General features: G+C 40.8%; 1 protein-coding gene across 1 annotated transcript; it reads left to right on the top strand.

Moving 5' to 3' along the window:
• Positions 1 to 1803: 1803 nt before the first annotated feature.
• LOC143279894 (extracellular signal-regulated kinase 2-like) lies at positions 1804 to 24170 on the top strand. Its single transcript, XM_076584198.1, has 13 exons — positions 1804 to 1950; positions 3358 to 3456; positions 4043 to 4163; positions 4831 to 4961; positions 5637 to 5803; positions 7757 to 7896; positions 8682 to 8739; positions 11659 to 11793; positions 12562 to 12667; positions 14283 to 14526; positions 17191 to 17315; positions 20527 to 20655; positions 20988 to 24170. The coding sequence occupies exons 1-13, from the start codon at positions 1885 to 1887 to the stop codon at positions 21174 to 21176; spliced, it is 1710 nt and encodes a 569-aa protein (XP_076440313.1). The 5' UTR covers positions 1804 to 1884; the 3' UTR covers positions 21177 to 24170.
• The last annotated feature ends 1378 nt before the right edge of the window (positions 24171 to 25548 follow it).

Here is a 25548-nt window from a genome sequence, read left to right as displayed (position 1 = left end):
CAGTCGGTCGCTGCGTGTGACTGGTCAGTGTAATAATCCAGTCCTGCGTCTGCGGCACAGCGCTGGAGGAATTAATTCGCGTATAAGATTGCCATCTCCACAGGCACTGGGTCCCCTACACGGTGAAAGTGCAGTCTCGTGGAATTGTTGTGAGCGCTGGCTGATAGATGAATAAACGAATCAACTGATCAATCAATCAATCAATCAAACAATGAAGGAAATAATGGACTGGTGACGGATGGATGGATGAATGGGTCGGTGGATGAATGAATGGACGACTGAACTGATCAATGAATGGATGGATGGACCGAGTGATTAATGGATGGATGGATGGATGGATGGATCGATCGATCGATGGATCGATGGATGGATGGATGGATGGATGGATGGACGGGTGGATGAATAAATGATTGGTTTCCGAATCTATTGTGTTCAACTTAATTTTTTTTTTCCGACGGATTCACATACCATGCATTTCTTCTCCTTCCCGCTCTAAGAGAGCGAGAATGACAGCGACAGCAAGCGAGCGAGCGAGAGAGAGAGAGACAGGGACAGAGACAGACTGGACGCAAAGACAGACAGAGAGAGAGAGAGAGAGAGAGAGAGAGAGAGAGAGAGAGAGAGAGAGAATGTATGAGATGAGTGAGTGAGTGTGAGACTGAGTGAGTGTGTAAGAGAGTGTGTAAGTGTGAATGTGAGTGAGAGTGTGAGTAAGATAGTGAGTGTGAGAGTAAGTGAGAGATTCAGTCGAATAAGACAGTGAGAGTGAGTGAGATTATGTATGTATGTATGTATGTATGTATGTATGTATGTATGTATGTATGTATGTATGTATGTATGTATGTATGTATGTAAGTAAGCATATGCATGTATGTATGCATGCATGTATGTACGTATGTATGTACGTACGTACGTACGTACGTACGTATGTATGTATGTATGTATGTATGTATGTATGTAAGCATGCATGTATCATTGAAACTTGAAATGACGACATAGGGCATGGTGTAAAGAAGCTTATTTCATTTCTGTTACAAACTACTTTTATCCCCAGTTTTTTCCTCTAACTCTGTCTGTCTGTCTGTCTCTGTCTCTGTCTCTGTCTCTGTTTCTGTCTCAGTCTGTCTGTCTGTCTCTGTCTCTGTCTCTGATCTCTCTCTCTCTCTCTCTCTCTCTCTCTCTCTCTCTCTCCTCCCTCCCCCCCCTCTCTCTCTCTGTGCATAATCCCCCACACATGTGTAAGTATACCGAACGTGTAAAATTTAAACATGTTTACACTGAGTCGTAGACAATTACGTCAAAAATCCTCCATCGGATATCGTCATTGCCGTTATGTTGTCTGAGTTAAATATATCTGGAAGGAACTGCGGCTTACTCTGGTTTTGGCAAGATTCTAAAATGAAATGAAACAATCAACGATGAATTATGACATCACGGGTTCCAGAAACTATTTAAAAACACGATTTTCTCCTAGTTTGAAAAACGAATCACCAAGCATTGAAAGTGAAAGTACAGAGGTGAATCGCAAGTGTACCGTTTACTTCCGGATCATACCATTGTTATGGATACACCACATAATTACTCAAGAAATATTGACGTAGGCAATCCCTGCGCATTCTCCGGTCACATCTACTGAAATTACTCCGCACAATTGATATATATTCTAAAACATGCAATCTTAAACGCAATCCTGGTTTTTATGTCAACCTACTAACATTGTAAACGATTATTTGATGTCAAACGCGCGACAGTAGACCGAAAGGAAAGGCAATAATATAGTTATTTGCGGAACTATTTTGTTTCTGATCCTGAACATTATTTCGAAATGTAGGTCCGCCATCAATGACAGTTTTGCAAAGTTCGTGATATTTTTCCATCTAAACTATGAGTTCAGAAATAGAGCCACACATCACCAAGAAGTATGAGATCAAGAAACGACTTGGTAAAGGGGTAAGTGAAGTGCACGGCTCATTCATTGTTTTATAAAGCGCGTTTCAAGGTATGATTTTGCGTGCAAGTGTGTGACACGGGTGAAACATGGGTGTGTGGATGTATGATGATGGTCTGATCACGATGTATTATGAGATCCACACATCATGTTAAGCTGTGGACATTGTGTTAGCATGCTCTTTAATGCAAGCAGGCACACATTTCTTTTCACGCACATAATCACAAGCAGACTGAGGCAAAAAAACAACAACCAACCAAACAAAAAAAACACCATTGAGATGCTTGCACATATCTCACACAGACACACAGGCACAGACATACAGAGACACTCACACACACACACACACACACACACACATGCGCGCGTTCACACACACACACACACATACACATACTTCTTGTTCCTTGGCAGCGACCACAATCAGCTAGTTGATTATTCTGTCACTCTAACACACACACACACACACACACACACACACACACACACACACACACACACACACACACACACACACACACAAACAGAGAGAGAGAGAGAGTTTTTAACAATTTATAACATATTTCTGACTCCCGACATCCTGTCACACTATTGAAATATGTGGCACATGCATGTACATTCTATGCAAGTGTGTATGTACACACACACACTTTCACACACACACACTTGCACACACACAGACACATAGACACATATAAATGGATATATATATATATATATATATATATATATATATATAGAGAGAGAGAGAGAGAGAGAGAGAGAGAGAGATGCTCTTTTTTATACTCATGCGTGTGTCTGTATCTACTCTTTATGAAGATCACAGCAGAAAATATACATGCATGCACTGAAGGCCTGACTAGACATGTTGGGTTGTGCTGCTTGTCTGGCATTGGCCTAGCAGACATTGTGTAGTGCATACATGGATTTGTTCAAACTTAGTGGTGTCTCTTTGAGAGACTGAACCTGAATCATCCGAAGGTTTTTTGTTGTTGTTTTTTGTTTTGGTTTCACATTGATTACAGGATCTTTAACATGCATATTTGACCTTCTGCATGTGTACATAACACACAGTTAAAGGGTCCAGGCACTATAGCAGGTCTGCACACATGTTGACCTGTCAGACCACCAGATGTGTTTAAACCAGGGATGGAACTGAGGAAACTGGGGCAAGAACTGGTGCTCTAACCATTCAGCCACCTGATTATTGCATCGACTTATTTTTGGCATGGGATAACTGGCAGTTTGATTTCTCATTAACTCTGTTAAACTATTTATACTATATACTATATCCATCTTATATTGTGTTTTGTTATTTAAAAAAAAAGAAAAAAGAAACGCTGAGTGCATTTCTTTTCTTTTCTTTTAACTTGTATGTTTATGACTCTTCTTCATTTCCTCATTTCCAGGCATATGGGATCGTTTGGAAAGCTATTGACAGGCGCACAGGAGAAGTGGTGGCAGTCAAAAAGATTTTTGACGCTTTTAGGAACCAAACAGATGCTCAGGTACCTAATGCTTTGGTTGTTGTTTTTTATTGTTTATGTTTTTGCTGTTTTCTACAGTTATGTGATTTTTGTATTCCTGAAACATTGCTTTTTTGTTTGTTTGTTTGTTTATGAACATAAAACAGTATTACTTGTGCACATACAGGTACATGCACACTCACAGACATAAACACAGATTCTCTCTCTCTCTGTCTCTCTGTCTCTGTCTCTCTCTCTCTCTCTCTCTCTCACATGTACACATGTGCAGGCATTCACACAAGCAGGCATGAATGCAGACATGCATGAATGCATGCACACACTTACACACGCACACACACACACACACACACACACACACACACACACACACACACACACACACACACACACACACACACACACACACACACACACACACACACACACACACACACACACACACACACACACAGATCTTTTAATATTGTTAGTGACACCTGACATCATTGCTACTACTACAGCTAATACAGTGTCTGATATTTTAACTGTTGGCAGTGTTGCTAGCTGAGACAAGTGATGATAAAATCTTTCTGTATGTATGTCTAAATTCTGGTTCATTCTGTTGCAGAGGACATTCAGGGAAATCATGTTTCTCCAGGAATTTGGGGATCACCCAAACGTGATTAAACTTCACAATGTTATCAAGGCAGAAAATGACAAAGACATCTACCTGGTGTTTGAATTTATGGGTAAGGATTGCGTAGCAAGATGTCTGTCACTAGACTGAACTGATCATTGATGTGTTCATCGAGATGAAACAGATGCACAGATGCAGACTAACTGTTGGAGAGAGTGTATTTTCCTTACACAGACACAGATGTAGATGCAGTCACAGACCCTAACCCCTCATCACACACACACACAAGCACAATCTGTCTCTCTGGAATGTATGTACACAGATGCAAGTACACGTGTAAGCACACACACATGTGCATGGATGCTGTCATATTGCTGTACACTTAAGTGAATTCTTTAGGTTTGTTTGTCTCAGTTTTTATGTTTTTTATGCTTAATTAAGGCTATGATTACATGGGTTTTTTTGTACATCTCTGTCTCTTCCTGTCTCTACTCTCTGTCTATAATTTTTTTTTTTCTTTTGTCATGGGAGGTGAATTATAAATGATAATGATAACAATAATAGTAAAATAATGTACTTATATGGCGCAAACTTCCCATATATTGATATAATGGTCTCAAAGCACCTCACATGAAACAGTACATATACAACAGTGCATAGCACCACACAACAGCATGTGAGGACACGGAGGTGAAAGACAAAATCAATGTACACCAATACAATACTGCAAATTGCAGATATGAATAAATCTGATACACTGTTACATGTGTGTTGAACAGAAACAGACTTGCACAATGTTATCAAACGAGGCAATATCCTGAAAGATGTCCACAAGCGCTATGTGATGTACCAACTGTTCAAGGCAACAAAGTACCTCCACTCTGGGAATGTCATTCATCGAGACTTGAAGGTAAACACACAACACAGAAATAGGTTATTCACTATTGAGAGTGCTATCTTTTCTTACTTTCTTGTTTTTTTGGTGTGTTTTTTTTCCAGTCACTTTCATATGTGTGTGTCTCTTGGATTAAGATGTGTGTGTGTGTGTGTGTGTGTGTGTGTGTGTGTGTTCTTCAGTTTAACGTCTATTCACTATAAGTGTTTTTAGACGGATGTGTGTGTGTGTGTGTGTGTGTGTGTGTGTGTGTGTGTGTGTGTGTGCATGCTTGTGTGTATGACATTCTATCATTCTCAGGCAGTTTCATTTGTATTTATGATTCATAATTGCATGTATTGATACAGAGATGATTTTTTGATTATCAGTTTTACTGATTTTGTTCAGTAATATGGTATACAATGCTACTATGAATCAATCAGTTAATTGATTAATGAATAAACCTGTCAATCAGTCTTAAGAGAACTAAGTCTCACACAAACAAATATGAACAAACACTGACACACAGACACAGACACACACACAGACACACACTGACACACATAGACACACACACGCATGCACAAACGCACACACAGAGTTGAAACATTTTGATATGAGACAGGATATCTGAGAGAAAAAACAGCTGATATATGATTAGCAAAATAACCCCAAACAATTTGTATGTTGCTTTATTGTTTGGTTTTGCAGCCTTCCAACATTCTGCTGGATAGCGAGTGTATAGTGAAGCTGTGTGACTTTGGCCTGGCACGCTCCTTGACGCAGATTGGTATCGATGAGGCTGGAGATCCAAATCTGACGGAATATGTGGCCACTCGCTGGTACAGAGCGCCGGAAATTCTCCTGGCATCACACAGGTGAGAGGGAATATTATGTCGGTTACACAGGGAACCTTTTTTTTTTTTTTTTCCATTGTGCAGGATTTTTTGCAGACTTTGTTTCATGGTTTGTTCAAACAAATCTTTATTCAAGTAACATGTATGTTCACATGTACACATGTCAGATTATGACTCTCTTTCAGATGAGGAGATAACTGCTGTCCTGACAATCTGGGCTAGAATGGAGAATGTCTTGTCCAAGTTACAGCCCCACTCTCTTGGGCTTGAGGGCTTTAGGACATTCAGTGTTAGGACAGTCGGCTTTCAGGCATGGTTCCCAAAGGCCAACTAGCCCCCAAGACTGCAGCACAAAGAGCCAGCGCAAAATTACCTCCTAGTTTGAGAGTCATACTCCTTCACAAAAGACTAAGCTGCAAATGCATTCCCATTGCAGTAGAGAAACAACTGATTGTACAGTTCTCACTTTGCACAGTAGAGAAACAATTGATTTTATAGTTCTCACTTTGCACAGTAGAGAAACAACTGATTGTACAGCTGATTGTATAGTTCTCACTTTGCACAGTAGAGAAACAACTGATTGTATAGTTCTCACTTTGCACAGTAGAGAAACAACTGATTGTATAGTTCTCACTTTGCACAGTAGAGAAACAACTGATTGTATAGTTCTCACTTTGCACAGTAGAGAAACAACTGATTGTATAGTTCTCACTTTGCACAGTAGAGAAACAACTGATTGTACAGTTCTCACTTCACACAGTAGAGAAACAACTGATTGTACAGTTCTCACTTCACACAGTAGAGAAACAATTGATTGTACAGTTCTCACTTTGTACAGTAGAGAAACAACTGGTTGTACAGTTCTCACTTCACACAGTAGAGAAACAATTGATTGTATAGTTCTCACTTCACACAGTAGAGAAACAATTGATTGTATAGTTCTCACTTTGCACAGTAGAGAAACAACTGATTGTATAGTTCTCACTTCACACAGTAGAGAAACAATTGATTGTATAGTTCTCACTTCACACAGTAGAGAAACAACTGATTGTATAGTTCTCACTTTGCACAGTAGAGAAACAACTGATTGTATAGTTCTCACTTTACACAGTAGAGAAAGAACTGATTGTATAGTTCTCACTTTACACAGTAGAGAAAGAACTGATTGTATAGTTCTCACTTTACACAGTAGAGAAACAACTGATTGTACAGCTGATTGTATAGTTCTCACTTTGCACAGTAGAGAAACAACTGATTGTACAGTTCTCACTTTGCACAGTAGAGAAAGAACTGATTGTATCATTCTCATTTTGCACAGTAGGGAAACAACTGATTGTACAGTTATCAGTTTGCACATAGATTAATGTTTGAGTGTTTGGTTGTATGTCTGTGCAGGGTAATGCATTTAATGTTTTTGGCTTTGGTGTTTATATGCTTGATTTTTCATGTCCGTTTTTACATTGTGGTGTTTGTACAACACAGTCAAGCATGTTTCGCATGGAGAGGCACTCCATGCATCAAATTATTGCTATCATTACTATTATTATTTTTATGATTATGATTATCAGTGTTATTGGTATTGTTATTGTTGTTATTATTATCAGCATCATCATCATTATTAGCTTTATTTTTATTTTCTATCATTAATCTTTTCTTCTTCTTCTCCTTCTTTTTCTATTATCATTATCATTATTAGCAATATCCTCATTATTATTGTTATCATTATTATCAGTATCCTCATTATTATTATCATCATCGTTGTTATTATTATTATTATTATTATTATCATTGTTATTGTTGTTGTTGTTATTATAAGTGTTGTTGTTATTATTGTTTTGTTCAGGTATACCAAGTTGTTATCATTATTATCAATATCCTCATTATTATTATCATTATTATTGTCATTATTATTATTATTGTTGTTGTTGTGGTTATTGTTATTATTATAAGTGTTGTTATTATGGTATTGTTCAGGTACACCAAGGGCGTGGACATGTGGAGCTTAGGGTGCATTCTGGGAGAGATGTTGCTAGGGAAGCCTCTGTTCCCAGGGTCCTCCACACTGAACCAGATCGAGCGCATCATGGCCAGCATACCCACACCCAGCAGAGGAGGTGAGGGCTGATTTGTCCTCTGCAAAGACACACATACTACACTCCTGTATGTCTGCATGCAGGTCTGCATATTGCACACACACACACAGAGGAGGTGAGAGCTGATTTATCCTCTGCAAAGACACACATACTATACTCCTGTATGTCTGCATGCAGGTCTGCATATTGCACACACACACAGAGGAGGTGAGAGCTGATTTATCCTCTGCAAAGATACACATACTATACTCCTGTATGTCTGCATGCAGGTCTGCATATTGCACACACACACACAGAGGAGGTGAGAGCTGATTTATCCTCTGCAAAGATACACATACTATACTCCTGTATGTCTGCATGCAGGTCTGCATATTGCACACACACACACACACACATGCATGCACACACACACTCTCACATGTGCACGCAAGCGCACACATTTAGACATTCACATGTGCAAGGACATACACACATACACATACACACACACATGTACATTTGCATGGTTACACACACACACACACACACACACACACACAGGCTGTCACCTCACAGATATAAATTATAAGGCAGATCTTACAGGTCAGGATGTCAGTCACCAGTCTGTATACATTCTTCCTCTGGGATTGCATTGCCTTTGTTCAGTGAAATCTGTCACACCACTGATATCAACACAAAGCATAGTAACTACCTTTCAAACTCTTGCCCCACCGATTTTATTTCAGCATGTTTCAGCAGTGATAGGGTTAATCAATATATTGGCAGACTGATATCAGGCGTTAATGGCATGTTTGATTGCTGTGCAGATATTGACAGTCTGCGTTCACAGTACGGTGCTTCAGTGTTGGAGAAAGCTTCTGGAAAGTAAGTCTTTTGTTTGCTCAGTCACCAAGAATAGTATTTTTAACCCCTTCACTGCCAGGGGGAAAACACCAGAAAGTGGTGTTTCAGGTCATAAAACATTATCCAAAACAATAAGCCTAAAACTGAGAAAATGGTCTGGAGATATACCACTCTAGACGAACTGTGTGAATTTTCAGCCTTACAGAGCTATTTCTCTTTTTCTGATGACATCATTAGTGACGTCACTATGCAGGTACGTAATACATTTATGGCAGTCAAGGGGTTAAGAAAGGCTATGGTTTAAAATAAAATAAAAAAGCTGCTTATCCTTATACTGCAATTGGGGTAGTGAATTCATATCCTGGGCTTGGTATATTAGAAGGTAGGTCAAGTCCTCTCCTATTGCCCTTTTGACCTTGTCTGACCTGGGTCAGGAAATGACCTAACCCATTCACACATGGGTGGAATGGGGAAAATCAGAGTAAAGTGCTTTTCCAGTGGGGCTTCCAACTCTCATCACTGGTGAACACTGGATCAACAGTCCAACTCTTATCACTGGTGAACTCTGGATCAACAGTCCAACTCTTATCACTGGTGAACTCTGGATCGACAGTCCAACTCTCATCACTGGTGAACACTGGATCAACAGTCCAACTCTTATCACTGGTGAACACTGGATCAACAGTCCAACTCTTATCACTGGTGAACTCTGGATCAACAGTCCAACTCTCATCACTGGTGAACACTGGATCAACAGTCCAACTCTTATCACTGGTGAACTCTGGATCAAAAGTCCAACTCTCATCACTGGTGAACTCTGGATCAACAGTCTAACTCTTATCACTGGTGAACTCTGGATCAAAAGTCTAACTCTCATCACTGGTGAACACTGGATCAAAAGTCTAACTCTCATCACTGGTGAACTCTGGATCAAAAGTTTAACTCTCATCACTGATGAACACTGGATCAAAAGTCTAACTCTCATCACTGGTGAACTCTGGATCAAAAGTCCAACTCTCATCACTGGTGAACTCTGGATCAAAAGTCCAACTCCTGACTCTGCAGTGGTACCTTCCCCTGAACTCAAGAAAAATAACCATGCAACATGTTGAATAGAATGTCTGTGTTTTTGGCAATGAAAAGTCTGCTGTTTGACTTTGGAACAGTAGCATCACTGGCTAAGACACTGGATATCATGTCAAAAAATCATACAACAGAAGCTCATGAGATGCATTTTTATAATGTAAAAAAAAAAAGAAAAAAAAAGAAGTTTATTTGTATACTGTGTTGTTAAACTGTTAAGGTCTGTTAACTGATTTTTTGGACTCACATGCCAAAAGGCCCTGTCTGCTAGCTGTGGGTTGAGACCTGGGGCCAGTAAAGCCAAGAGTTTCCTCTAAAAAAAAAATGCGGTCCTCAGTTCATATAAAGGAAGTAACTAATTATTCTGTCATACAACAGTAAGGCAGATCAGGTTCGGTAACTTTGACAGTTGGTGTTTCTGGGTGCTCTGAGTCATCAAGGCTTTATTGGCTTAGTACTGCTAGCATGAAACATAACTGTACTATATCAGTCACAGTATTTAGGAAAAGACACATTCTTATTGTTAAGTTTGCAAATTCCCATTCATGTTTAACAAAAATTACAAAAATGTGATATTACAGTAAACAGATTTTCCATGTTTTCTGTTTATAGACCTTTTTCAAAAATTAATTTTGTCATGTGAAAAATGACATGAAGTATGACACGTTTTATGTGACGTATGCTACTCTCTCTTTGTGTTTATGACCGCATGTTTGTTGGTGTGTCTGTCTGACTGACTGTTTCATACTCACAGTGTGATCTCTACACACTCAGGTAAGTGCAGAAAAGACAATGAGATATCGTGGCACCATCTCATGTCTTCATCAAGTCCTTTCAGCTATGTCATGATAGTTGGTCTGAAATTCGTAGCATCAGAACTCCTCATTATGTCCAACTTGATGAGGTAGGCCTAAACACCTAGAGTTCTACAGACGAAGAAGGCTTCCTTCCAGACCCTTTCATGTCCAGCTTGATGAGGTAGGCCTAAACACCTAGAGTCCTACAAAGAAGGTTTCGTTTCAGCCCCTTTCATGTCCAACTTGATGAGGTAGGCCTAAACACCTAGAGTCATACAAAGAAGGCTTCCTTCCAGACCCTTTCATATCCACCTTGATGAGGTAGGCCTAAACACCTAGAGTCCTACAAAGAAGGCTTCCTTCCAGACCCTTTCATATCCACCTTGATGAGGTAGGCCTAAACACCTAGAGTTCTACAGATGAAGAAGGCTTCCTTTCAGACCCATTCATGTCCAACTTGATGAGGTAGGCCTAAACACCTAGAGTTCTACAGATGAAGAAGGCTTCCTTTCAGACCCATTCATGTCCAACTTGATGAGGTAGGCCTAAACACCTAGAGTTCTACAGATGAAGAAGGCTTCCTTTCAGACCCATTCATGTCCAACTTGATGAGGTAGGCCTAAACACCTAGAGTTCTACAGATGAAGAAGGCTTCCTTTCAGACCCATTCATGTCCAACTTGATGAGGTAGGCCTAAACACCTAGAGTTCTACAGATGAAGAAGGCTTCCTTTCAGACCCGTTCATGTCCAACTTGATGAGGTAGGCCTAAACACCTAGAGTTCTACAGATGAAGAAGGCTTCCTTTCAGACCCATTCATGTCCAACTTGATGAGGTAGGCCTAAACACCTAGAGTTCTACAGATGAAGAAGGCTTCCTTTCAGACCCATTCATGTCCAACTTGATGAGGTAGGCCTAAACACCTAGAGTTCTACAGATGAAGAAGGCTTCCTTTCAGACCCGTTCATGTCCAACTTGATGAGGTAGGCCTAAACACCTAGGGTTTTACAGATGAAGAAGGGTTCCTTCCAGACCTGTTCATGTCCAACTTGTGGTGCAGACCCAAGAAGTCCCTGGAGGAGATGCTGAGTGATGCTCCAGTGGAGGGCGTGGACCTGATGCAGCGCCTCCTGCAGTTCAACCCTGACAAACGCATCACCGCCGATGAGGCGCTGAGGCATCCCTTTGTCACCAGGTATGATCTGTTTTATCTGGTTGATTGATATGGGTACTCGTATAGCACCTGTCTTTGGTCAGAGACCAAGCTCTAAGCACTTAACAGACACCAAGTCATTTGTACGACAGGCTGCAAACCTGGCTAGAGCCTTATGACATCTGCCTTTAGGCATTTATCATTTGTTTTCCCATTATTCAGTCAGACTTCAGTCAGTCGTGCACACACACACACACACACACAAGAACACACACACACACACACACACACACACACACACACACACACACAAGAACACACATACACGTACATGCACGTACACACACACACACACATAGAGTGGATAATGGAGTGGATAAGAATAAATCGTTTTTGTTATTATTCTGGTATTTTTTCTGTTATGCATAGGGAGAGTGCAAGTGAATGAAGCTGATATTGTAGTTAAGTACGTGTATATGTTTGTGTGTGTTTAGTATGTGTATATGTTTGTGTGTGTGTGTGTGTATGTGCGTGTGTGTCTGTCTGTGTGCATGTGTGTGTTTGCAATGCACAAGTGCGCACGTGTGCACACACGCATGTGTGTGTCTGTGTGTGTGTGTGTGTGTGTGTGTGTGTGTGTGTGTGTGTGCATCATACACACACATGTGACTGCATGTATGTGTGAGTAAAGAAAAGAAGACTTATTCTTAACAGTTTCATTGACTCTTGGTTTGCTTTTTGCCAACTTGTGATGATACGACTTTACCCTGAACTCACAGCTCCATCCATGACAACGTGTTTGTCACACAGGTTTCACAATCCAGCTGAAGAAGTGTCGTTAAACTTTGATGTTGTTCCTCCACTGAGTGATGATGTGCAGCTGACCGTGGATCAGTATCGAAGCAAACTTTATGAGGTCAGTATGAACACATACCTTTCTGTTTTTCTCTCTTATGCTTGAATTGTTTGTGAAATGCAAATGAATTTATTCATCCAAAACCAGAGATTTTTTCAGCAGATCAATGACCCAGCATACAATACATGACTTTCTAATACAGCACTCTACTAAGTTTTATCTGATCAATTATGAATCATTCAACAGAAGCTCTTCTTCTCGTATTTTAATTATGATGATTTCAGTTTCTAATGCAAACAAAACAAACCCAAAATTCAAACCTCTTTATGTAAACTCTCATACAAATAAGTATACCATTCTAATCCTAAAGGGAAAAAAAAGACAAAGAGAGATCTATCTATCTATCTACCTATCTCTCTCTCTCTCTCTCTCTCTCTCTCTCTCTCTATATATATATATATATATATATATATATCTATCTGTATCTATATCTATACCCATATTTATATATATATGTGTGTGTGTATGTGTGTGTGTGTGTGTGTGTGTGTGTGTGTGTGTGTGTGCTTTTAAACTCAAAAAGAAATGTATATTTTCAAAAAGCATTAAAACTGTTTGTTCTCCTATCAAAGCACAAAGCACATTCAGAAGAAAGCATAGGATCAAAAGCTTTTTTTTAATTATTTTTTTTTAGGGGTGGTGGAGGTTGGAGGATAATTTGCGACAAAATTATATCTTCCCTGAAACCAGAAAATTGATGGAACGACAGAAATAAAAAGCAAAATATATTTTCTATAACTTGCCACAAAAATGTATGCTTCTTCATTCTTGAAACCTGAAATCGGATTTATGAACCGATGGTCATGCAGAAGAAAGTAGAGAATCAAAAGCTTAAAGTGTTTTTTGGTTTTTTTTTAATTTGTCTTTTAACATGCCGCGCACACAAAAAAAATCTCCTCCTTGAAACCTGAAGTCTAATTTGTTCTCCCACCTGATGATGAACAGACAAATCATGCTGATGCTACAGAAAGCTGAGAAATAGAAAAAAAACTAAAACAACTAAACATTTTGGGGTAACTTAGTGCAAACATATATCCTCTTGGAGACAGAAAAACTGTATTGTATTGTATTGCATTGTATTGTATTGTATTCATTGTATTGTATTGTTGTTCTGTCACAGCATCCAGACCACTTCTCAAGGTCTAGTGTATTTTTTCACTTCCTAAATGGAGGCAAGTCCCCCACCCCAGGTCTGATTTGTTTTCCGGCAGGGGAAAGGTGGCAGGATGGTTAAGAAGCTCTTCTGCCAGTACAGAGAGTCTGTGAGAATCTTGGTTTGAATCCTGCTGTCACCCTTTTCTTCTTAATTTGACTGGAAAATCAAACTGAGCATCCAATCATTTGGGTGAGACAATAAACCAAGATCCCGTCTGCTGCACGCTCTTGGCACGCTGAAAAAGAACCCATGGCAATAAGAGTGTTGTCCGTTAGCGAAATTCTGTAAGAGAAATCCACTCTGACAGGTAAACAAATATATATACATGCAAGCACTCAAGGCCTGACCAAGCGTGTTGAGTCATGCTGCTGGGCAGGCATCTGCCTAGCAGATGTGGAGTGGTGGATATGGGTTTGTCCAAACGCAGTTGAGAAAGTGAAACTGAAAACTGTGGATCAGATGATCATGCAGAAGAAGGCTGAGCGACGCCGGAGGAGGCGAGAGGAGTCACGGAACGCCGCCAGTCAGCAGGCCGCGGAGCCAGAGCCAGAGGACCAGTCCATGGAGCAGGAGCCCAAGGAGAATGCCGGCCTGCCCCCCAACAGACCCTCCCCGAAAATGGCCGCTGCTCGCCACCCCACCGACACCCACCCCCATCAGCCTCAGGCTCAGCAGCAGCAGCATCAGTCGTCGTTTCCATCCAGTATGGAGTCTCTCTCTTTTCTTCTTCTTCTTCTTCTTCTTCTTCTTCTTCTTCTTCTGCTACAGCCAGAATCTGAACTGACACAGATAACAATAAACAAGTGCAAGGTGAACTTTGTAAAGTTTAGGCTTGGTATAAGTGATCTGAAAGAAATGATATAGTGATAACACAAAGACATATCCTTTCTGTAATCAGGTAAGAGGATGAATTTCATTTTTTGCTGCATTGCGATGTCTACAGATCTTTAAGAGAGAAATATATTTTTAAACATAGGCAGTTTAGAAAAGATCGTCATGTAGAATTGGCACAATTGTTATAAAATGAAGATGTGAACGTAATTAGATATGTTGGTATTTACATATTCTATGAGTTCAAAAGAAGGGAAGAACTCCTTGAAGCAGGATTTTAAGTTTGGACAAATAACCCATATTTTCATTCTGACATATTTGTTGTGTAAAAACGTTTGGTATTATTTCATTCATTTACTCATTGTCTTTTCTTTCTGCAAGTATGTGTGTGCATGTGCACCACAAAAGTTAACAGGCCAGAGGTTAACGTTAAATTCTTTGAGTTATCTTTTTCTTCATACTGCCTTTATTCCTGATCACAAGATTCACACATGAGTAGAGGGAAATTCTAAAAAGTTAACAGCCAATGACAATGTTCAGAACTGTCAGGTTGTGTTTGGAAGTAAGGCTTTAAGCCTTAAGAGGTATATTGTATTGTATCGCATCCTGTTGTGTTGTGTTATTTTGTGCTGTATTACTCTTCGTCACAACAGAGTTCTCTGTGTTAGATGTGGGCTGCTCTTCACAGGAACAGTGTGTTGCTATAGTGCAGGTGTGTTAGATGTGGGCTGCTCTTCACAGGAACAGTGTGTTGCTATAGTGCAGGTGTGTTAGATGTGGGCTGCTCTTCACAGGAACAGTGTGTTGCTATAGTGCAGGTGTGTTAGATGTGGGCTGCTCTTTGCAGAAACAGTGTGTTGCTATAGTGCAGGTGTGTTAGATGTGGGCTGCTCTTCACAGGAACAGTGTGTTGCTATAGCGCAGGTGTGTTAGATGTGGGCTGCTCTTCACAGGAATAGTGTGTTGCTGTAGTGCAGGTGTGTTAGATGTGGGCTGCTCTTCACAGGAATAGTGTGTTGCTGTAGTGCAGGTGTGTTAGATGTGGGCTGCTCTTCACAGGAATAGTGTGTTGCTATAGTGCAGGTGTGTTAGATGTGGGCTGCTCTTCACAGGAATAGTGTGTTGCTGTAGTGCAGGTGTGTTAGATGTGGGCTGCTCTTCACAGGAATAGTGTGTTGCTGTAGTGCAGGTGTGTTAGATGTGGGCTGCTCTTCACAGGAATAGTGTGTTGCTATAGTGCAGGTGTGTTAGATGTGGGCTGCTCTTCACAGGAATAGTGTGTTGCTGTAGTGCAGGTGTGTTAGATGTGGGCTGCTCTTCACAGAATAGTGTGTTGCTGTAGTGCAGGTGTGTTAGATGTGGGCTGCTCTTCACAGGAATAGTGTGTTGCTGTAGTGCAGGTGTGTTAGATGTGGGCTGCTCTTCACAGGAACTGTGTTGCTATAGTGCAGGTGTGTTAGATGTGGGCTGCTCTTCACAGGAACTGTGTTGCTATAGTGCAGGTGTGTTAGATGTGGGCTGCTCTTTGCTGTGTTGCTATAGTGCAGGTGTGTTAGATGTGGGCTGCTCTTCACAGGAACAGTGTGTTGCTATAATGCAGGTGTGTTAGATGTGGGCTGCTCTTCACAGGAACAGTGTGTTGCTATAGTGCAGGTGTGTTAGATGTGGGCTGCTCTTCCCAGTAACAGTGTGTTGCTATAGTGCAGGTGTGTTAGATGTGGGCTACTCTTCACAGGAATAGTGTGTTGCTGTAGTGCAGGTGTGTTAGATGTGGGCTGCTCTTCACAGGAACAGTGTGTTGCTATAGTGCAGGTGTGTTAGATGTGGGCTGCTCTTCACAGGAACAGTGTGTTGCTATAGTGCAGGTGTGTTAGATGTGGGCTGCTCTTCACAGGAACAGTGTGTTGCTATAGTGCAGGTGTGTTAGATGTGGGCTGCTCTTCACAGGAATAGTGTGTTGCTGTAGTGCAGGTGTGTTAGATGTGGGCTGCTCTTCACAGGAACTGTGTTGCTATAGTGCAGGTGTGTTAGATGTGGGCTGCTCTTTGCAGGAATAGTGTGTCATCACAGGAACAGTGTGTTATCTCAGGAACAGTGTGTTGCAATAGTGCAGGTCCACTTTTTAAATTACCAAACGTTTTTTTCTGTCAGCAAAGTTTATTTGTTTTCCTATAAATTAAAAAAAAAGAAAAAGAAAAAAAAAGAAGTGCATTTGATTTCCTGTCAAAGTGATTTTCTTCAGAAATTTAACAGGTACAAGCTTTATGTTGCTTTTAGTTCATTGTCAAGCTCTTAGTGCATGCTGCACACAGGACCTTGGTTTATTGTCCCAGCCTGAAGCAGTGTTCAGAACTGTATGGAGATTTTGTGCTTGGAGGTAGGGTCCAAAGAAAAAGGGAATGAGCTGTGAAAATGTTTTATTCTTTTGATGTTTCATTACTATTTTGGAATTTATTTGTGTGTGTGTGTGAGTGTGTGTGTGTGCATGTGTGTGTGTTTGATGTGATAATTGATAGAGAATGATTTGTGTTCACAGCCTATGGACAGACGTCCCACGAAGCACCTCCAGCGTATGGCCACCACCAGCCCAGATCCCAGAAACCCTTGATGCGACCACGGAGTTACGAGAACATCCAGGCCTCATCTCAAGCAGACGGCCTGGTAGGTCCTGGGCCTGCTGTTTGAAATGACACAATATTTTCTTCATCCCTTTGAAATATATATATGATAGTCGTGTCCGACTATGACCATCAGAACGGCAGAGGAAGCAACTGCTGTTCCGACTATTTGGGCTAGAATTTGATTATAGTGGAGAGTGTCTTGCCCAAGTACATCCCCACTCTCTCGGCCAAGAGGGTTTTAGGACAGTCGGCGTTGGGATGGTTCCCAAAGGCCAACTAGCCCACAAGGCTGCAGCACTAAGAGCCAGTGCAATTTTTGCCTCCTATAGTTTGAGAGTCATAGTCCTTCACAAAAGACTAAGCTGTAAATGGTTTCCCATTGACTGGAGAAACCATTGATAATACAGCTCTCACTTTGCTGTTGGCCCAAATGTAAACTTATGTCAATGTGTGATATAAGCCGAGTGTTGGGCCTGTTGAAATATGATCTGAGTCATTTCATGCATGATGATAATATGAGAATGTCTTTGTCCAGTGGATACATTCCTCTCAACGCTTGGCTGGATGAGAAATATACTCCAAGAGCATTGAAAACTGAAAGAGAGCTGTAGGACTGTGACAGGGGTGGGATGAGGGTGGTGGAGGTCTTGAGTGCAGAGAGGAGGATGTACACTACTGAAAGAGTCCTTGCAATGAAACACAGTTTTTGATAATGCATATTGACGGGTGCAATAGCCAAATGGTTAAAGCGCTGGACTTTCAATCTGAGGGTCCTGGGTTCGAATCTCGGTGCACCTGGTGGGTAAAGGGTGGAGATTTTTCCGATCTCCCAGGTCAACATATGTGCAGACCTGCTAGTGCCTGAACCCCCTTCGTGTGTATGTGCACGCAGAAGATCAAATACGCACGTTAAAGATCATGTAATCCATGTCAGCGTTCGGTGGGTTATGGAAACAAGAATATACCCAGCATGCACACCCCCGAAAACGGAGTATGGCTGCCTACATGGTGGGGTAAATAAATTTAAAAAAAACAAACGGTCATACACATAAAATGTTACATGTCTGTCTGAGTGTGTATGTGTGTGCGTCTGAAATCTGATTGAATGATACAGGAAACGAATGATGAGCGCCCAGTGGCAGCTGTCAGTCGGCTCTACCCAGGTAGGCAGCCTGTTGTGCAAATGTCCCTGTGTATGTAAAGCGCTTAGAGCTTGGTCTCTGACGGAGGATAGGCGCTATATAAGTATCCACATCAATCAATATCTACATCACACTGACATAACCGTGAATCCTGCACAAGTGAGGTTGACTGTCTGGCCATACAACTTGTATACACTGTGGTCATTTGTTGTCATTGTTGTATCCATGACCCACATGGGGTCGAACCCACGACTTCCATGTTATCAGCACGGCGCCCTAACCAGCTGAGCCAGTGGGCCCCACTGTCACCAGGTGGGAAGGTGGCAGATCGATGAGATGCTCATCTGCCAGTTGAATGTCTGTGAGGGTCTGGGTTTGCATCCCACTCTCACCCTTTCTCTCAGGTTTGACTAGAAAATCAACCTGAGCATCTAGTCATTTGGATGAGACAATCACCCTAGGTCCCATGTGCAGCACGCTTTTAGCACACTGACAACGAACCCATGGCAACAAAAGTGTCGTCCTCTGGGAAAATTCTGTAGAAGGAATCCCCTCTGATAGGTACACAGATATATATGCATGCACTTAAGGCCTGACCAAGCATGTTGGGTTATGCTGCTGTCAGGCATCTGCCTTACAGATGTGGTGTAGCGTGTATGGATTTGTCTGAACGCAGTGACACCTTGTAGAGAAATTGAAAAAGAATCTGAAAATGTAATTATTGGTGGAAATGACTTCACTGAATGTCAAATATTTCTCATTATGTGTTGAATGTAGATTCTGTTGTATCATCAAGAAGAAGAGAACATTCTTTGGAAGGTTAAGAAAAGAAAAAAATGAAACAATAAGCCAGTCAAATTATTGGGAAGGAAAATGCATTCCGAAATGTACAACAAAAAAATGTAATGACCTATAGAATGTGGAACCGACTCATACATATTTAGATAGACTTGGCCATTTACCCAAGCTGCTTTCGTTCCAGGATGAACACTGCAGGTTTGTGTATCTCTCAGGCCTGGTTGACACCAGGAGATGTTTGAAAACAAAAACAAAAAACGATGCTCCGTACTTTTCCTGCTACCATCATTCTGCCCTTAGAATTTTCAGACCACAGTTGAGGTGCATCATGTTCTGACCCCCCACTCATACAATAAAAACCTTTGTACCGAACATTGTGGCAAAGTGGGTAGCACCACAGACTGATGACTGGGAGGATGTAGGTTTGTGCCTCACCAGGGGTGCTGTTTTGTTGTTGTTCTTTTTTAACCTTGACCCACTCCTACTCAGAGTTGAGCATGCTGTGGGCCCACACAGTCAAGGGCCATCCACTTCTTGGATACATCTTTGGGAGGGTTACTCAAATATCCTCATCAACACTGTGGGCCTGGTTGACACCGTGGTGATTATATCGTTAGAGTACCACCTTATGAAGTCGTATCATTAGAGTACCACCTTATGAAGTCATATCGTAAGAGTACCACATTATGAAGTCATATCGTTAGAGTACCACCTTATGAAGTTGTATCATTAGAGTACCACCTTATGAAGTCGTATCGTTAGAGTACCACCTTATGAAGTTGTATTGTTATAGTACCACCTTATGAAGTCATCCCAAACCTAACTGGACCCTCATAACACCATTGCCATCACCCCCATCATTATTCATCATCATCAAGATTTAGACAACAAAATTTTGGGGCACAAAAACTACTTCCCCCAAAACAACAACTATACCACCAAAACAACAACCCGGAAATAACATCCAACATTTGCTGTGTGCTGATATTTACATGCGTGTGTGCAAGTGACTGAAGCATGGCCGAATGACACAGGAAATGAATGAAGAACACCTAAAGGCAGTTGTCACTGGACTCTACACAGGTAGGCAGCCTGTTGTGCAAATGACTCCTTGTCAGTAAAGCGCTTAGAGCTTGGTCTCTGACGCAAGATAGGTGCTATATAAGTATCAAGGATCAACTGTATTAACTCCTGGTGTGTTCCAGGCAGCCTGTGCAAATGACTGTGTAAAGCACCTTAGAGTTTGGTCTCTGACTGGAGATTGGCACTATATAAGTATCCATGATAATGATGACAATGTGCTGCTGACAGAATCGGCAGACATCAGCACCAGCGGCAGCGAGGGGCCCAGGGCGCCCGATATCAGGGATCCAGAGAACCCAGCATCCCACAGTCACCAGAGACGAGAAGAGAGGGCTCGTAGTTTCCAATTCCAAAATGGTCAGTGCCAGTCTGAATATTAATCTATATATCAGAATCTGAATATTGCTATACATATAATTTTGAATGTTGTATAATTTTGTGTATAATGCATAACTGTGTTTTTGTTTTCAGATCAGTTGATTTGAATCCGCTGGCAAAAAAAAAGAAAAAAAAAAAAAAAGAAAGAAATTGACAGAATGGTCAACACCAGGGTATATACGCAGGACTGTGACTTTGCTTGTGCATACTTTTCTAATCCATTCTTTTTTCAGTATTCACAGAAATTATTAAACATAATTTTGGGGGAAGGAACATTTCCTTTAACAAGCCTCTGACAATGTGATGTGCAGGCACCAGGTCAGCGCCCTATTTCTGCCTCCAACCCTCGCCCCAAGCCAGTGTACGGCCGCAAACAGTTCAACAATGCCGTCAACAATCCATCGGCAGGGGCCCCCAAAGCCATGTTTGGCAGTTACGCTCAGGCCTACGGAACGATCAGCTCCAGCCAGCTGGCCTCTATACAGGGCCGCAAGTCCTGAGTGAGAAGGAAGCCAAGGACAGTGACTGTCACGGACTGTAGTCACAAGTCAAACAACGGGAATCTCCCATGCTCCTGTCTCATTGTGTCATCATTCCAGTCTTGATTTTGGGCCCCTGCAGATTCCGAGACAGGTGGGGGTGGGGGTGTGTGTGAGGAGGGGTGTGTGTGGGGGGGAGGGTGTGGAAACTTGCCTGTGGTTGTTTGTTGGGTGGACTGATGTTTTGGTTTTTTCAAGTGAAGCGAGACGTGTGTTTTCAAGTGAAGCGAGACATGTGTTTTCAAGTGAGATGTGTGTTGGTGTTGGTCTGTTTTGGGAGAATGAGGAATCAAGAATGGTGTGGTGCAGTTGAATGTGCTGACTAGTTAAAAAGTGCCGAGATGGAGAAAACAGTAGCTTGCTGATTTGTTCAAGAGGGATGTGTTGTTGGCTTATATCTTTTGACCTCATCAATGATGGCATGTGTTAGGCCTGAAATGCATTTGTTTGAGTGTGTGTGTGTGTGTGTGTGTGTGTGTGTCAGAGAGAGAGACTGCATATATGCATCAACGAAAATATTGCCAGCATTATGGTCTCAGTCAAACATTCAATGATATTACACACAAAACTCAAAAGTTGTGAAAAAGCATGCTGTAATATCATAACAGGAAAATTACGAAATCAAGAAATCCAGTGATTTTTTTTTTTTTTTTGCATTTTTGAAATGGACAATTTTGTTTTTCAGCCCTGATGTTTGTCATGAGTTTGCTGAAAGGGACATGATGAGATAGGATAACTGCTATTGTCAGTCTGTCAAACCCATTTCAGTTTTCTTAAGTCAGTAGATCTTTCTACCAAAGTTATAAAAAATAAAAAAAATAAAAAATAAATAAAAAATTGGCTGTGAATGTGATACACTGCATGGAAGCATTGTGTATTCAATGGGATTAATTTTCTGTTTTGGTATCTTTAATTCTAGGACTTGTCTTCACTTTTCTGTATAAAGTTAATGCAAAAAAGAAAAGGAAAAAAGACATGAGATGTTACTTGTATCTATAATCAAGTGTAAGGCATAAAAACGGTACAAAATATGCAAAAGAAAAAAACTCAGGAGTTATCTAGATAGTTGTATTTGTTGTCCACTGCATGGTATCTAAGTGAAAATTACATCAACAAAAAACAATTGATAGTAAAGAGTGGTAACTCTCTCCATACTCAAGGTACACAACTTCAAGTCAGTGGTGCTTACACTACAGATTCAGCTAGCACACAGGTAAATAAAAGGTACATTGGAACAAACCCAGACACTTCCTCAAAAAAAAAAAATGTTTGGCTTGACAATTGTCCTGTCATTGGTGGAATGGGGAAAATGGGAGTCCAGCGTCTTTCCCAAGGACACAACACCATGCCAAACGGGGCTTTGAACCCAGATCAGTGGTGAACACCGGATGGGAAGTCCAATGCCACAGTTCCTACACTGTTCAGCTGAACAAAAAGAGCACAGTTCTGTCTGGGCTCAGGCTGAAGAGCTGTAGTGACAGTGATGTTATCTTTTCACTCGCTGTCTTCTTCTTTTCTTTCTTCACGGGCTTCAACTCCCATAGTCCACCAGTTGACTTTTACATGAAGGATCACTTTTACTCAGCCATCTAGGCAGCCAGGCACCATATTCAGGGATGTTTTGTTTAGATTCTTTTTAACAGGTGTATGGGAGGATTACACACATACCACAAGCTGGCTACACAAGTAGCAACTGAGTCTGAGTCAAAACTGGAAAGAAATAGGCCCCGTAAAGAATTTGAAAAAAACACACAGAAAAGCATCAAAGCAGATATTCATGATACGGTTGCCTTGAAAGCAATGAAAAGTGCCAGTAAAGGAAGTCGGGGATTTTTAATATTACAATAGGAATTTACTTGCCAGAGATTTTTTCACAGCATATTGTTGTTTTTTTGTTTGTTTGTTGTTGGTTTGTTTGTTTGTTTGTTGTTGTTGTTTTTTTTTGTAAATAGATAGTTGCATGTCAACATTTTCATGTTGAGATTTTGTTGTGTAATGTGAAAATGACTTTGTTGTCAAAATTGTTATGATCTTGACTCAGGTTTGATGTCAAAGGATGTTCTAAAGAGCAAAAGTGGTGGATGCATTTTCATACAAGGTGTGTTCTACTTTTTACATGATTATGATGTTTGTTTTTCATCTCCAGCTTTCCTGTGTGCATAATAGTTCAGCATTTGACTACAAGTCATGAAGTCTCTGCCTCATAACATTTTACATGAACAGTCACCAGCAACTTTTTGAATATAAAACAAAAAACATTTGGAAAAGACTCACTTTTAACAGGAGACATGGAGGCAATAGTGATCAAATTTTGATCCAGTTGTAGATATTGATCATTTTCAATAGTATATCTAATCTTGGAAGACTTACACTGATTGAACTTTTTTATATATATAACTATATGAGACTCGCATTGACATAAACTTTTTTTTTTTTTTTGGACAACACATATCTTGTCGAACAAGAAAGAAGCTGGTATTATACAACAAAGTGTCTTTAAAAAAAAAAAAAAAAAAAAAAAAAAAGTTCTTTTGATGTAATGTGTATGCATGCTTGCTTTGCTGCAGCTTTGACTGGACCAAAAGATTATTGGAAAAAAAAAGAACAGAATTTGAAAATTGTTCACATTCTCATCCTGTTCTCATGATCGGTTAAAAGCGGTTACTGTTGCCTTCTAACACCAAAATTTTGAGCAAGGTAACTGGCGTGTTGGCAAATGTTTTGACAGTTTGATTGGTCTGAATGCTTGTCTCTGTTGTAAAGAGCCCTGATGAATTAAGCAGCAAGTGATCTTTCCAGACCTCAGATCATCCAACCCCTTGTCTTTTATTTTCTTTAGATAACAAAATAAAACCTCTTCATCACTGTCCTGTCAGTTTTCTGTCATCTGTACCAAAATTCCACTGGTCAGTATCAGGATTCCACTGGTCAGTACCAGGATTCCACTGGTCAGTATCAGGATTCCACTGGTCAGTACCAGGATTCCACTGGTCAGTAAAAAAAAAATTCCACTGGTCAGTACCAGGATTCCACTGGTCAGTACCAAATTTCACTGGTCAGTACCAAATTCCACTGGTCAGTACCAGGTTTCCATTGGTCAGTACTACAATTTCCACTGGTCAGTACCAGAATCCACTGGTCAGAACCAAATTCCACTTGTCAGTACTAGAATCCACTGGTCAGTACCTGGTCAGTACCAAATTCCACTGGTCAGTACCAGGATTCCACTGGTCAGTACTAGAATTCCACTGGTCAGAACCAAATTCCATTTGTCAGTACTAGAATCCACTGGTCAGTACCTGGTAAGTACTAGACTTCCACTGGTCAGTACCAGGGTTCCACTGGTCAGTACTAGAATTCCACTGGTCAGTACCATTGGGTTACGCTGCTGGTCAGGCATCTGCTTGGCAGATGTGGTGTAGCGTATATGGATTGACCGAACGCAGTGACGCCTCCTTGAGCTACTGATACTGATACTGGTCAGAACCCCACTGGTCAGTACCAAAATTCCACTGGTCAGTACCAGAATCCACTGGCCAGTACCAAACAGTATTCCACTGGTCAGTACCAATATTCCACTAGTGGTTTTATGTGTAAGATATAATTTCAACATGCTGTCATTCATAGCATCCAGCCTGTTGGTAATTTATTGTTTATAGTATGCAGTTTGTGCATTACATTTGTCATAATTCCTTTTGTTGGTAGAATGCAGATTGTGCGTTACATTTGTCAAGAGTACATTCCCATCTTTTTTTTTTTCGATTGTTTGTTTTGATGTCTGACTTTGGCTTAACGCAAAATGTGTTTGATGATTTATCACCAAATGTAAACCACAGGGAAGAGAGAGTGAGAACACAGTGACAATCTGCACCAGTCTTGATGCCCAGTTGCCATTTTGTTGTTGTACATATTTTATCTGTCTGTCAGTAATGGTCACGGTTTTCAGTGTGAACATATCTAATGTTTTTGCTACACATTCCAGTCAGTTTTTGAAACAAACTGATCAACCAATAAAAGAAAAAGAAAAAAAAAAAGAGAGAGTTGACTTTTTGCAAGAGGTGTTTTTATCGTTTCGCATGCCACACCTGTCTTCCTCTCGAATGATACTGAAAAGAAACAGCCTGTGCTTGAAAAAGACATTGATAGTAGTATTAGTAGTACTAGTACTTGTAATACTTATATATATAGCACTAGCTATTGGTCAGAGACTAAACTCTAAGCACTTTACAAACATGGAGTCATTTGCACAATATAGGCTGCTTGCGTGAGTAGAGCCAACTGACAGCTGCCTTTGGGAACTCATCATTTGTTTCCTGTATCATTCAGTCACCCT

Source organism: Babylonia areolata, chromosome 3, assembly GCF_041734735.1.
Source record: "Babylonia areolata isolate BAREFJ2019XMU chromosome 3, ASM4173473v1, whole genome shotgun sequence".
Classification (NCBI taxonomy): domain Eukaryota; kingdom Metazoa; phylum Mollusca; class Gastropoda; order Neogastropoda; family Buccinidae; genus Babylonia; species Babylonia areolata.
This window is presented reverse-complemented; position numbering and strand designations above follow the sequence as displayed.